A 15,000-nucleotide genomic window follows, 5' to 3' on the forward strand; every position below is an offset into this window, starting at 1 on the left:
ATACTTTCACCCTCACTTCGTGTGGCATTTTCAATAAGCCTCCTTGTCTTCTGGCATTCATTTTTCCCTCCGGGTTTTAATGGAAGCTAATATTATTCCAATCCACAAAGACAGAAGACAAGGAGTCAGTTACAAATTATCGTCCAGTTCCCTTTTGTTCTTGTGCCAGGTAAAGGGATGGAGAGGGGATGTGTGCTAAGACAAAATCTTATCCCATACTTAAGAATCAAATTTACTATCTTTCAGCATGGTTTTAATCAAGGGGAGATCGATGCACTACTCAGATGTGTATGTATCACATCACTTGGGGTAAAGTGCTGTATTGCTCTGGTCAAATTGATGTTTTATACCTGGATTTTTCCAAGGCCTTTGATTCAGTGCCACATAATCTCCTTTTGTATAGACTCATCAGTATGGTATAAATGGGAACCTTCTGAATTGGTTTTCAAGTTATTTAATAAGGCGCAGACAAAGGGTAGTAATCGAAAGCAGCTCCTCCGATTGGTTGTCAGTAGTTTCAGGAGTTCCTCAAGGGTCTATTTTGGGACCTTTCCGGTTTCTGCTGTACATTAATGACCTACCTAGCATTGTTTCTCCAGAATCTACCCTGGCCTTGTTTGCAAATGATTCAAAGTGCTTTCGGTCAATAAAACCTTGGATTATTGTTTGGAGTTTCAGGATGACGTGTCTGCAATCAAGAGCTGGGGTGACTCTTGTGGATGCAATTTAATTCCAGTAAATGCAAAATTCTTCGTGCAACTAGGTCCCTACATCCTCATAGCTATCCGTTATAACTTGATTAATCATGTTAATGTTTCTCGGGATCTTGGATTCATGGTGGCAAGTGACCTTACTTGGAAAGTTCATGTGGACTCCATTGCTAAGAAAGCTATCGCTCATTAGGTTATATCAAACGCACATGTGGGTTTAAAGCTCCGGTGCAGCTAAGAAATTATTGTATTTAACTATGGTGCGTAGCAAACTGGAAGTTGGTGTCCCGGTCTGGTCATCTCATCGCAAGGAGAATTTAATGAAGATCGAAGGTGTCCAACGTAGGGCTACTAGGTTTATTCTTCGATCTGATTTGATTATAAGGATAGACTAAGTGCCTGTGTTCTCATGCCTCTCTCCTTACGACGAGAAATGTGTGGATCTTTCTTTCTTTTTCAAGTGCCGACAAGGGTTTTATTCCCTTGACCTTTCTGATTTCTGTTTCTGAATACTGTCCAATAAGGCGTACGAGAAGAGCTAGCAAAGAGCCGTTATACAATTTACCTTCTTTTAAAACAGGAACTTTGCTAATTCTTATTTCAATCGTATTTTTCCTTTATGGAATAACTTATCAATTGAGCTACGTCAGTGCTCTTCTTTATCTACTTTCAAACGACTTCTTAAGTCATTATCTATCCCTATTTAATGATCATTTTACTAGTTTTAACACTTGTTCCTGGATAAGTAAATGCCGCTGCGCTAACTGTAGACCTAATTTCATTATTGATATAATTTACTTTGTTTTGTACTACTTATATTTATATTTAATCATTATGTTTCTTTTCCTTAGATATATTTACATTTTTTTTCTTAAATTTTTATCTTGGAGGGCTTATCTATAGGTGGTGTTCACACCTGTTCAGCCTTTCCTCAACCTTGTTGAAAGTCCTTATAGATAAATAGATAAATAAATAAATAAATAAATAAATAAATTTTGCAAACCAAAACTTTGATTTTTGGCAAGATACATTTTAAGTTAACAATTTTTCAGACAATTTCAGCACATTCCAGATTTTCACTAATTTAGCTTTTGTGCAGTCATTAACCTCTTTAACTACCCTAAACTTGCCATTTTTTAGCAAACGTCCACAAGCCTCACATGTTAATACTTTCGATAGGCGTTCTTTACATCAATGCATCGTCTTCATAGCATCTCGACTCGTATAGTGATTCCAACTTCCAAAGTTCTCCCAATGGACACACTACACATAGTGAATGGTTACTCCTAGATTTTGGTCTCCCTACTACCCAACTCGCAAAATGTCCGCGCGTGTTGTATGTTAAACCATTTAATAAGGTGTATGTACTTGACTTTACCTCAGGTGCTTACGAGCTAAATTGAAGAAACTTGCCACATGGGTGTGGATTATGATCTACTGGATGCAGAGTCGGTCATCAAGGAGAATCCCAGAAAAAATGCCAGCATCTTTTCCATTCTTCCATTTTGGTGGCTGAAAAAAACTTCTTTCAACCGGGAACAGCGATCCCTGGAAAATGAAGATTGTTTCCCTTACTTGACGACGACAAAACTAAAACATCCAGTGAAAAACTGCAGGAGACCTGGGCTGAAGAAAGTACACAGGATATAAAGCGACGAAGAGGAAATGGATATCGATTGTTTAGAGCTCTCCTTCGAATGTTTGTCTTGGAAGGACCACCTCTTGTTATTGGGGTTGGTCATTTTCTGGGATTTTTTCAAAGTCCTTCGGCAAGTGTGTTTGGGTTTCTTGTTACTAGAGCTTATGAAAGGATCAGATGAAGACGTTTCTTGGACGTATCTATATGGTGCAGGAATTTGTCTGAGTCAACTAGGTGAATCTTTGTGTCTCCATCAATTTATGTACCATGCGGCATTAAATACTTTGAGGTGGAAATCAGGGACAATTGCACTTGTTTACCAAAGGGTAAGAAATTATTCATTATTCTAATGAACTGCAAAGAAAGCTAAAAAACGACGCCGTGACATATAATGATTTTAAGAGTTCGGGACTCTGAAAACCAGACGTGGAAGCGCATTTTAAATTACATTAACTCATTTTTGCTTAATCGCAGCTATGAAACCTAGAAAACGTGCAGAAACGCTCCAAAAAACTGTTATGGAATAAGTAATGGTGCTCACTGTTTGTCTTTTCTTAGAACTAAGAGGTAATACTGAATCGCATTTTTAAGACAATTACCTCGTTTGTGGAATTTTTTGCAGATCCTTCGTTTCCGTCAAGCAGATTTCACCAACATAACACGAGGCCACGTGATTAACCTTATTGCTAGTGACCTACAGCGCTTCGAACCTGTAGGAGAGAAATTGGTTCTTATCCTTGGAGTCTTCTTTAATTGTTGCAGTCATTCATTTCTAATGGTCTACTTGTTTGGATGGAAAGCTATGTCGGGCATATTTTTTCTTCTGACCCTTTCTTTCTATTATGGCATTGCTGGAAGATGGTGTGTAAGTTTGCGATCTAAAATATCTAACGTGGCGGATAAGCGAGTCAATTTGATGAATTCCATCATCTCTGGGATTCGTACCGTCAAGATGCACGCTTGGGAGTGGTCTTTCATGGAACGAGTGCTACAGGCAAGATCGTAAGTAGTCACAGTAGGATAGACAGTCAACTTTGCTATGTCGGTTTTACAGGTAGTACCGCTTTTATTATCAGCAATGAGTTACTTATATCCTCGTATACCGAATTTAGCTAGCCAAAGGGTTCATTTCTTTGAAATGATTTGAAAACATTCGTACCGTAGGAACTGTTTCAAACAAGGACAACGGACAACAAGATATCCGCAGAGTGTAACAAAGGAGTTGATGCTGTCAAAACCCATTAAAAGATAATCTAATGATGAGTGGCACCTGTCATTTTAAAAAAAGGAGAATAAACGAAACCTATTTTGATGGAAAGTAAATCAAACTAACTCTGTTACAGTATTATAGTGAGAGAACGACGTTAGTTAGAAATATATTATATCTCTGAGGTAATAATTTGCGCGGGAAAGGAAACTAGTTGAAGACAAGAGGAAAGGTCAACTGCCACAAATCAATTTCTTGCGTAAAAATCTGGAAAACGAATAACTCTAATTCGGCTTTTTTGAAATAGTTGCTTGCAAGATTCACAAAGTTTCGTAAGTTTGTTTCTCATAAAAAGTTTACTGTCTCTCAGATAGTACGCGCTTTGTGATTGGCTAAATTAGAGGGAGCCGTATTTTACAGTACGGCTCTCTAAGCGCTTCGCTTTCGGGCCATAAAACTACGGAAAAAACTCGGTTCGTAAATTACAGTGCGGACCTCGAGATCTGTTAGTAGGAGGCATTGCTTGAAACTGTTGAATCAAAATTTCAGGTTTAACGGGCCGTACTGTAGAATGCGGCCCGCTAAAATAGCCAATCTTAGCGTGGGTACTATCTGAGAGTTATAATAACAGGACAATTACATGACTTTTGGAGGGCATATAGTTTATTTGTGGACCGAGTAGCACTATTTGAGCCCGAGTGAAGCGAGGGTGCAAATGATGCTACGAGGGACACTATAACTATATGCCCGACAAAAGTGATGTAATTATCATTACTATCAATACACAAGGCCACATTGTACATGATTGATCGTTTAACAGAGATGTAGCATGAAACTTTTATATGGAAAGCTGTTGCTACAATACGATCAGCTAAAGAAGAGCAAAAGTTTAAAAGAAAAAAAAAAAAAAATTCGCGCCACCTCTGGCATTGATCATCCTCGGGATCTCATTGGCCGAACGAAGTTGTTTGACAGTTTGGCATCAGCCAATCAGAATAAAGGGGGCAAATGCATTTTCAGCGCGGGCATTTCCCGTTTGGCCCTCAAAAATACGCGTTTTACAGAGGGCAGTTTCGCATTTGGCCGTGCGTATTGATAATAATGGTAAATTGACTACCGGAGACAAGATTGGGACTGACGTTATTTAGCCCTTTGCAGATCAAAAGGAGGAATTGTGAGTTGCTAGCGCTTTATATAGGAGACGTTTTTGTACCAGCACCCTGAAATAACTGAAACGTTTAAAATGTCAGGATGCTGGATCAAATATATAAATTAAATTAAATGTTAGCAGCGGAGGTACAATATGGAGAGTACATATACACTAACTATCGTACATAGAAACATAACACTAACATAAACACAAACGTAACATCTACAGTCTGTAAAATAATCTCGAAAACTTAGACCCAGCTATACAAAGAATATAATGTAAAATTTTAAGTTAAACCTATTTACGAAGAGTATCATCAATATAATGTAAGATAATGTTCCTTAAGACTTAATTTAAATTTTGAAAAAGAGGCAGTTTTAATCTGTTCTTCTCTTGAATTTCAGAGCATAGGCGCCCGAAATGTTATTCTAAATTTACCATATTTCGTTCTAACTCCGGGAAGGTATACGTAATATGATTATTTCGCTTCAGATCTTGTATTATATTGATAAATCACACTCACTTCAGAAAATACCGAGGTATCAAAAACAAGAGGTAACAATCTATTTTTTTTTAATCTGTACAAAAGTACATAGTGCAATCTGAAAGGGGGCCAAATCAGATAATATTCCAAGATTTAAGTCTATAAAGACACCAAGATATTTAATACATCTTTCCTGCTTAAGAAACACGTTATTTATCATCAGACTGATATTACCAGTTATCGTTTTCTGAGGGGGGTGAAATATGACGAAGCTTTTTTTTTTTTCTTTCAGAAATGAAATGAAGCTAATCAGGTGGGAAGCAGCTATCTTAGCAACCTTTGATACTTTATATTTCTCTTGCAATACTATCGCAGCTTTCATATCATTCACCACAATGGTGTTAAATGGAGTAGAGCTTAACTCATATAATACCTTCATGATTCTATCACTCCTGAGTTCAATTAAAACACATGTCACGTGGACCGTTGCACAAGGAGCGAAAGAATTAGCCGACTTTGCTAAGGCTTTGTGTCGTATCCAAGACTTACTTGAGTATGACTATAGCAGCGCACAGAAATTTCTCCACGGTGCCTTTGCTAATTGTAAGAAAGGTAAATCCTTTAAAGAAAACAATGCAAACACCATCTCACTTCAGAATGTGGTATGCAGTTGGAATGGTAGGTGGGAAAGACCTTCCTTGAAATCGGTGTCTTTAACGGCTGACAAAGGTGATCTTCTTTTTATCACTGGTCCCGTTGGTTGCGGAAAGTCCTCAATATTTTATGCAATTCTAAGTGAAATGTCACTACTTGTCGGAGACATCACATATTACGGTAAAATTGCGTGGATTAGTCAGCAGCCCTGGGTATTTTCTGGGACCGTTAGAGAAAACATCTTGTTTGGGGAAACGTTTGACCCGAAGAAGTATGGCAAAACGTTATGGGCTTGTGACCTTCACAAAGACTTAGAAAGACTCCCTTTTGGGGACATGACACGTGTCGGGGAACGTGGAATAGTTTTGAGTGGTGGGCAGAGAGCTCGTGTAGAATTGGCACGTGCAGTCTATTTTAATGCTGATATCTACTTGCTGGATGATCCATTGAGTGCAGTTGATACAAAGGTCGGACACCACATTTTTCAGAACTGCATCAGCACCTTATTGCATGACAAAACTCGGTTAATGATCACCCACAACTTTCAAGTGCTCAAGGATGCCAAGAATATTATTGTTATGAAAAACGGAGAAACGTCATTGAAAGGTAGCTTTGCGACATTGCTTGAATCTGATCTAAATACAGTAAACCGGTCTCCTGAAATAAAAGAAGTCACCGCGGTACTGAGGGAGAGATCTGCGATTCAAGAAATAAACGAAAGGGAAACCGAACAGTGGGAAGATGCCATTGGACTCGAAAATGCTGACGAAGATCTTTTGGCTGGTTCTATTTCGTGGATAATTTACTGGAATTACATGCGAGCAGGAATGTCTGCTCCGACGGTTGGAGCTATGATCATGTTCTTCGTTCTCGTACAAGGTTTTTGTTTTACTTTTTATTACTTCTATCTTGACTATTATTTTGTGAGTTATGTGAGGTTTTCATTTGGTCAAATTTTGTTCCTAAATATCTTTTGCAAGTTTGAAATATGAGTCCTTTTTTAGCGCGAAAACCTAAAAAATATGACAGGCAGTTCTTGTCGTGATTATGAGTGTCGAAGGATCCAAGCTTGTTTTATGTCCACTTTGAAGTATTCAGGGTTAACAATACTTGAAACCATTATGTTGCCATGGTAGTGAAACCAAGCTGGCGCTTTTCAGGGCCTTCGTAAAAACCATTCACGATCAGCAATAAACATTCACTTCGGGAAACATTGAGACTCGAGGGAAACTAAATGTCCTTCTTTCTTGTAAAAAGCAACGAATACATTGGGAAATATGAAGGCTGAAAAAATTGATCCCTCGATGCAATTTAGAATGCGTTCGATTGACCGTATTCCGGAATAGGAATACATGGAAAATAAGTTAAAAATCCTTCGTTTTTACGGAGATTCACATTAAAATTGTCAAACATCTGCTGAAATGCTATTTTAAACATATTTTTATTATCCTTGCTGCTTTGAAACGCGCCAAACATACCGTTGTAATCATCACTTCACGTATTCTTATTCCGGAATAGGGTCAATCGAACGCGCCCTCAGTGACTTTAGCTTAGTATAGTTCTGCCGGAAATTCTTAGCTTGGCTCAGTCTTCCTCTTCAGTTTGCTTTTGCCCCTACAGTATTCTGCGATAATTTGTTCTGGAATATTTTGGTAAGTGCAACTAAGGTTGAGGGTTGTAGACTGATACAGTTTGTAAATTAAGCCTACGGTTTGTACAGACTGTAAAATGGCTTATCGGCACTTATACGGACTGAAAAATACATCTGATTTGTGGAACTTAGAAACGTTGACGGTTCGTACGGTTTGTAATTGAAAACGTTTAGTGGGACTTGAATAATGCCAAGCCATGCATTAAATATCCTTGCAGCCGGGCAGAAACGTTGACAGTTCGTACGGTTTGTACGGTTTGTTTCCTCTGCGACCCGGGTTCAACTCTCGGCCCCGAGATCGCATGTAAGCAGAGTCTCAGTCGATCTCAAACTGATTCCGAGGGTTTTTCTTTGGGTACTCCGGTTTGTACGGACCGTAAATTGTCTAGTCGGTCTGTATACTGAGTGGTTTGTACGGACCGCAAATTTTCTAGCCGGTCCGTATACGGACTGAAAAGTACACTCCTTTTTTTTTTGTTATAAGCACCTTTTTGTAAGAACGTTGATGCCGAGATTAACCAAACTTCTAAGAACGTCGTAAGAACGGAGAGTCAGGATGGCTTAGTGGTTATCAACCGTGCCTTCCACCTCTGCGACCTGGGTTCAATTCTCGGCCCCGAGATCGTATGTGGGCTAAGTTGCAGTTGCTCTCAACCTGATTCCGAGAGTTTTTCTCTGGGTACTCCGTTTTTTTTCCGTCAGCAAAATTGACTCCCCGCCTATTCCATCTGGCTGTTGCGCTGTGCTCCGAGGTCATACATGGGTCGTGTTCAGAGGCCGAGCGCCTAGCCGGCAGCACAGCTCCTTCGGTCCAACCTCGTCGAGCCGCGCTCTTAACAATTCAGTCTCCGACTGCGAGTCTCATTAGTGGGAAAAACAAATACAGTGACTACAGACTACAGACTACAGACCTATAATCAAAGACCCATAATCAAAGTCCTTTTCTGAAGAACCTTTTCCTTCAATAATGAAGCAAAAAATGGACAGCAAGCGTACTTTTAAATAATTCTTGACAAACGAGAATTAGTCAAATTTACAATTATTTTTACCTGAAGACTGTACAGAGTTGAGCGCAAATAAATAAAGATATAAATAGCCAGACGACATAGATCCAACATCCACTTCAGGTGTTCGATTTGAGTTTGTTAAGCCCATGTCCCACCAGAAAAAGTTACTACAGGATTTGCCACTCGCTTTCAGTGTTGTACATAACACCACAGTTAGTAAAATGGCTCAATTTGATATCCCGCGAAAGATGCAATTGTTGTCGCAGTCCCCTACTCGTCGCTTTTAAGCTTCCAGATATTTATTTTTCATAGCCTGTCTTGTTTATTCAATTGACTTTCCATTCTTGAGATCCATAAGGGTATATTTTGTTTAAAGATCCACGAAAACGCCATTCGCGTTACAAGATCTTACAATGACTTCGACGCCATTGCAGGTTAATTAAATATTCTACTGTGCCCACCGGGTAAAATCTACGCATTTCTACTACCCCACGAAACCTACCAACAGTAGGGGCAGAAGACTCTATGCACAAAGACAAAACTTAGCAGGCGAGTGACAGTTTCCATTTTCCCTCACAGAAAAAACAACGGAGAAATTCTACTCATGTTCTGACTGGATTGCCTATGGCAACCCAGTAAATATGTACTACAGTTCAATTCAACGTAGGCGTCGAGAGGTCGGATACGCGTAACGAAAAAGACAACAATGACAACAAAACCCGCCAATGATGTGTGCTGGTGGCTTGACCGGCGGCGTCCTGTGAAATACGTCACTGATTTGTCAACAAGACAGGCCTTTTTCGGTTTTACAACTAACTAGGCAGCGAGGAATGAACAATAAAAAATTAAAAGTTAGAGGGAAACTAACCATTGTCATTAAGTGTTCACCTTTTGTAATTTTATCTCCTTCGGCCGCGGTTAAGTGAAATTGTTCGCCCAACGCACTTCAGTGTAAAAGCATCATAAAAGTAAACGTTTCTCACCTTCTGCCGTGATAGCCTCATATGGCTCCCGTAGTTCTGTCGCCGTTCTCTTCGCCTTTGTATATCTCTTCCTCGTTGTTCATTGCTTCTTTGTCGCTTGTCTGCTCTATTCCTCGCCTTTTCCACCTCGGGGCGTTCTTTGTTGTAATTGTCTCTGTTCACTCTCCCTCTATTTCTTTCAGCCTTTCTTTTATTCTTTATTTTTGTTTTTATTTATTCACTTTGCCACACTACATCCATTACAAAAATACAAGTTTACAGGATAAAAAGGAAAAGTGGCAAGGAAACCTAAATGAAACCACGGGGCTTATATGAAATAAGGTCTCATTACGAATAATAACAAAGAGTAGTGATGACATCATCAAAAAAGCAAGAGGCAGGATGTCGAGAGCGAATTTTATATTAAAAAGTAATACATGTATAAACATTAATTTTCTTTTTTGATTGAATATTTTGTAATAAAGGATTGCTTTAGCCTATTTTTGAGGGTTGCAAAAGATGAAGAACCAGTGATATCTGAACTTAGATTATTAAAAAAACTTTGGTCCTTGAAAGAAAACAGAAAATTGACGTATACTTCTTCTGCAATCTGGTAAGCAAAAAGAAAGTGAAGGAAGATTAGAATTTTAAAAAGAATAAATAAATTGACCTGATTGAAACAAGTAAATGTCTAGTTCCTCGTTTTTGTGAAATAACGACTCGCTTAAGACTACTTTTTGTAGTTGGATCCCCAAACTAAGTTACAATAGTAAGGTACGAGCCTCGCGGCTTTCTTCACTCAAATTTTGTCTTCTCCACTCGCGGCTTCTCTCAGCCTCGCGGCTGTCTTCGTTGAAATTTCGTCTTCTCTCTCCGTCCCATGAGCTTAAAGAACAAGGGGTGCATTTGTCGTCACATGAGCTTAAAGAACGAGGCATACATACATGATTGGTGCCTATGTCGTCGCATCAGCCTAAAAGAACGAGGCATACATGCATGTTTGGTGCCTTTGTCGTGTTGCCTTTATTGCTTTGTTGTCGGCGCCAGCTATACAAACTTGTTAAGTCCCTTTGTCTTCCTTTTTGTCTGGTTTCATCGCTCGCTTAGAAGGCAATTCATCCGCATGTCTAATCGAAGTCCCACTAATAAGATGCATTTTTTATTCCGTGTACGGACGGACGCACTTTTTTACGGTTTGTACAAACCGTACGCACCGTCAACGTCTCGTCTCCTTTAAGGAGAACGCTAATGAGATGCATTTTTCAGTCCCTGTACAGACCGACTCGTCATTTCATGGGTTGTACAAGCCGTACGGACCGTTAACGTCTCGTCTTTTTCGAGGAGAACACCAATGAGATCCATCTTTCAGTCCGTATACGGCCCGACTAGCCACTTTCCTGCGTTTTCAAACCAAACAAACCGTTTATACGGTCCGTCGGATCGTAAAGATCTTCACGGTCCGTTCAGTTCGTATTACGGCTCGTTTGACGGACTGTATCAGTTTATGTATATTGGACATAAGTGCTAAGGTTAAAGAGCAATGGTATTTACATGATGCGCCCCTAAGATCTCCCTTCGTTAATAAACAGCCATTGGAAAAAAGATTCACTCGGGGATGAGGGAACTTTTAAGTTCCCTTGAAGAAACAAAGCAAAACCATGCGCTCAGACTTGATACCTTTCGGTATCAGAGGGTATGGCTTATGCAGCCGAAAGGGAAACTTTTAGCCCACCTAGCAAGTGCTGAAAGGGAATGATACCTGGGAGGTAGAGCGAGCGGTGGAATGGCAAGGGACTTGGGAAAAAAACCCCTTCCTTCTCTCCCCAGTTCCCTTCCATTTCAGAGCTTGTCATGCCGGCTTTGCAGGGATTTTTGACACAATAGCTGACACTCTCTTCACTAACTACGCCATATCTGTTAAATTTGTTTTCTCGAAGGATTCCTGATACTTCCTGACTGGTGGCTTCTAAAAGTGACTTCCCGATCACATGATCCTCAGTTTCAGACCAAGAATTTATACATTTTTGGTGGCTTAGGGGCTGCAGCCTTTTTCTTGTCATTCTTCAGGGCAGCCGTGACATTAAATGCCTTGGTTATATCTTCAAAGAATCTTCATCACTCCATGCTGACAGCGGTGTTGAGAGCTCCTGTTATATTCTTCGACACCAACCCAGTTGGACGAATATTAAACAGATTTTCGCGAGATATTGGCATTGTAGACGAAATATTACCTTATGCATTTCTGAACGCTCTTTTACATAGTCTGTATGCTTCCGGGTCACTTGTTCTTCCGTCTGTTTTGAATCCCTGGGTTACCATCCCGGCCATTACCTCCGTCGTGGTTTTTCTTTTAATGGCGCGTTACTATCTCAGGTCTGCACGGGATCTTAGGAGAATGGAAGCAGTAAACAGGAGTCCAGTATTGTCTCATTTTAGCGAAACGTTGGAAGGATTAGTACATATTAGGGCCTTCAAGAAAGAGAACACATTTCTTGAGTCCTTGTACAGGTATGTATTTAAAGTTTAGTTTTTTTTCCAACTTCGATCATTGGATTTGATCCCGATAAGAATTATTTTGAAGAATATAATGGCGCGTTTTTCATCTTTTCAATTCCGATAAACGATGAAAAGAATCCCTTGATATATGGCACAATAGTTGTAAATCTGACTTAAAATACCTCTTAGCGAATCAGGAAGGTTGAATTTCGACCAACTCGCACTCGTGAGTGCATTAAGTGTCACCCATGTTGTTTTGGCGGAAAAGCGATCATTCAAATGAAGTTGTAATATTGGTAATGAAAGTTAATGGAGGAAATAAAACCTCTGGCAAGGTATTGTCAAGCGCAAAAGACCTATCTGAGGTCGGATCTGCTTCGTCATGACGTCGTTATATATCATCAACTCCGTCTTTAGCTAGCTATCCATTATTGCCAGTCATGCAGTTAAATTATCTCCACACCTATGTCCAGGATTGTTATAAGCGTTAGATTAAAAATTGCTAACTGAAAGAGAGACCGGAAAACTTGCAAGGATTTCGTCTGTAAAGACAAATGCGTGTTAAAAAGAATCACATGTATTGCAAAATAAGAACTTTCTCAAGAGTGTAAGCGTTAGCACTGAAAATTTTCTATTTATTAATAAGAAAGATTGTTAAAGTCGCAAACATTTTGTCTGCAAGGATAAAATGCTCGCTGGCAAGAATAACATATATACGAATAATAAGAAAAAATGAACTCCGAAAAAGAAAGAAACAAAAGCTGAAGGGATCCTTGGCAAGCCGCAAATATCGCACCATAACAGAAAGTACGGTCAACGTTCCAAAAAGAACGGAAAGGCTCTGCTCTTTTGGGTATTGGAGCATTCAGTTATGCCTGCTAGCTGCTTCGTTCATAAGCGATCAAGCACTTGAGTCGGAAGGGAGGATGGTTTTCCTTTTTTTTTTTTTGGAGTAACGGAATTTCCTTGGCTAAGTAATCGCTCAGGCGCTACTAATTCACATACGATCGAGGCGTTCCATGTCAAAATCCTTACGACTTTTGCGATATTCTTTATATTTGTGACTTGCTATGCAAAAACCCCTTTGCCTCCCATTTCTTTTTCTTCGTTAAATATGTCATTCTTGCGATATTTTTTACTTGCTAACGCGAACTTTTTCCTTAATTGCAGACAAAATATTGTGTCTTTGCGATAAAATATGGCTAGGAAACTTTCACTAACGCTTCTCATAATTCCAAACATGACCTCATGAAAGCCTCGCAAAAAAGTGAAACCAGTCATCAAGAGTCTGTGTTCTTGATCATGCATTCGAAACAGTTTTATTACCTCCATTAACCTTAACTCTGATTTAATTTAATTGGCTCATTAATATGCTCTCTTTTGCTCAAAACAGTACGGTGGACGTTTAGTGAGATCTGTGGTCATTATTAATTCTTCATTCGTGGCAGTGGTACAATTCCATTCCTCTGATCATGATTGGCTACGAGGTATAAAAACCAGATTGACAATAGAGCATTGTATAATAATAAATTACTCGCCCACGAAACTACCTGCATAAGGGTTGTTTTAAACTTCTACGTCAAATTGAAAATGTTATCTTTGACTCTTGAAAAAAGTAATCGGGTCTTTCTCCAATGGACAAGGCTCAAACTGACGTCGTTTTCATCTTATAAAGTGTTTTAACTGAAAGGCCTTTTAGGATGCAGAGACCTGATTTTCATTGCTTAAAGACGATATATTTTTACTGAGGAGAATTAAAACAGCTTTTGTGCTCTTTTTTGTGTCAGATACCAAGACGCACACAACAAGGTCTGGTTTGCCATCATATCAACCACAAGATGGCTTGGGACCCAAGTTGACATGATCTGCATTGTCTTTGTTGTGTTTGTGGTTTTCCTTGCTATTTTGACCAATAAGGACTCCGGTAAGTTTGTTTAACACCTGAGTTCTTCAAAATTCTTAAAAACAGATTACCAAAAACTATCATAAACAGTTAAACTACGCTCCAAAATTATTTAATTCTGAAATATTTCACGTTAATTCGCTTCTTCTTATTTCTGGTTTCATTTAAGGTTCGTCCGCCTTGTCCATTGTGTACGTTTTGTACCTTGGCCTCGATACATGGCAGTATACCATCAGAAGATGTTCGGAAGTTGAAAACTACATGACATCAGTTGAACGAATCATCACTTACACCCACTTAGATCGAGAGCCTGGATACAACACTAATCAGCAACCTCCTGAAAACTGGCCACAGCACGGTCAAGTAAGTATCAATAATTTAGGACTTGTCTACTACGAAGGTGGTCCCAAGATAATTGAAGATTTGACTTTCACCATTAACCGACATGAGAAGATTGGAATCGTTGGTCGCACAGGAGCAGGCAAGTCGTCATTGGTCGCAGCTCTCTTTCGTATGCCTCAACCGACAGGTGACGTCATTATTGATGGTGTCAATATTGCTGATATTAACATTCAAAGATCTCGTCAAGCCATGGCAGCAATTACCCAGAATCCTGTGCTATTTACCGCTTCCCTTCGAATGAATTTGGATCCCTTCAACGAGTACCAAGACACGGAGCTCTGGGATGTCCTAGAAGAAGCGGGTTTGAAGCCTACGGTAGAAAAGTTGCCTCGTCAGCTCAGCGAAGAGGTTAGAGAATGTGGAGCAAACTTCAGCGTTGGAGAAAAGCAACTGTTGTGTCTAGCTCGCGCTTTACTGAAGAGGAACAAAATCATCGTCATGGATGAAGCAACTGCGAACGTTGATCACAAAACGGATCAATTGATTCAAGAAACAATCCGTACGAAATTTAAAGATTGTACAGTCATCACAATTGCGCATCGATTGAATACCGTCATTGATTATGATAGAGTTTTAGTTCTGGAAAACGGACGATTAGTAGAATTTGACAAGCCTTCAAAGTTACTGGAGAACAGAGCTGGTCAATTCTCAAGGCTTTATCACAGCCACGACATCCCTGGTTCTGAAGATGACGGGTAATGATAATTTACTTGTTTTAAAAATGCCTATGATGTT

General features: G+C 39.5%; 2 protein-coding genes across 2 annotated transcripts in view; both read left to right on the forward strand.

Moving 5' to 3' along the window:
• Positions 1-2,375: 2,375 nt before the first annotated feature.
• Positions 2,376-6,358, forward strand: LOC138059877 (ATP-binding cassette sub-family C member 4-like). Its single transcript, XM_068905526.1, has 4 exons — positions 2,376-2,675; positions 2,972-3,351; positions 5,483-6,216; positions 6,333-6,358. Exons 1-4 carry the CDS (start codon positions 2,376-2,378, stop codon positions 6,356-6,358), a joined length of 1,440 nt encoding a protein of 479 aa, XP_068761627.1.
• The window catches only part of LOC138060278 (ATP-binding cassette subfamily C member 4-like), an 8,941-nt gene continuing 227 nt past the window's right edge, over positions 6,287-15,000 (forward strand). Inside the window, exons 1-4 of the mRNA XM_068906021.1 lie at positions 6,287-6,723; positions 11,402-11,972; positions 13,748-13,884; positions 14,033-15,000. The exon at positions 14,033-15,000 is cut by the window's right edge and continues 227 nt beyond it. Of these exons, the coding sequence (XP_068762122.1) occupies positions 6,372-6,723; positions 11,402-11,972; positions 13,748-13,884; positions 14,033-14,964 (1,992 nt within the window). The 5' untranslated portion in view covers positions 6,287-6,371 and the 3' untranslated portion in view covers positions 14,965-15,000. The remainder of the gene's footprint in view (positions 6,724-11,401; positions 11,973-13,747; positions 13,885-14,032) is intronic.

The sequence above is a fragment of the Montipora capricornis genome, chromosome 8 (assembly GCF_036669925.1).
Source record: "Montipora capricornis isolate CH-2021 chromosome 8, ASM3666992v2, whole genome shotgun sequence".
In the NCBI taxonomy this organism is placed as follows: domain Eukaryota; kingdom Metazoa; phylum Cnidaria; class Anthozoa; order Scleractinia; family Acroporidae; genus Montipora; species Montipora capricornis.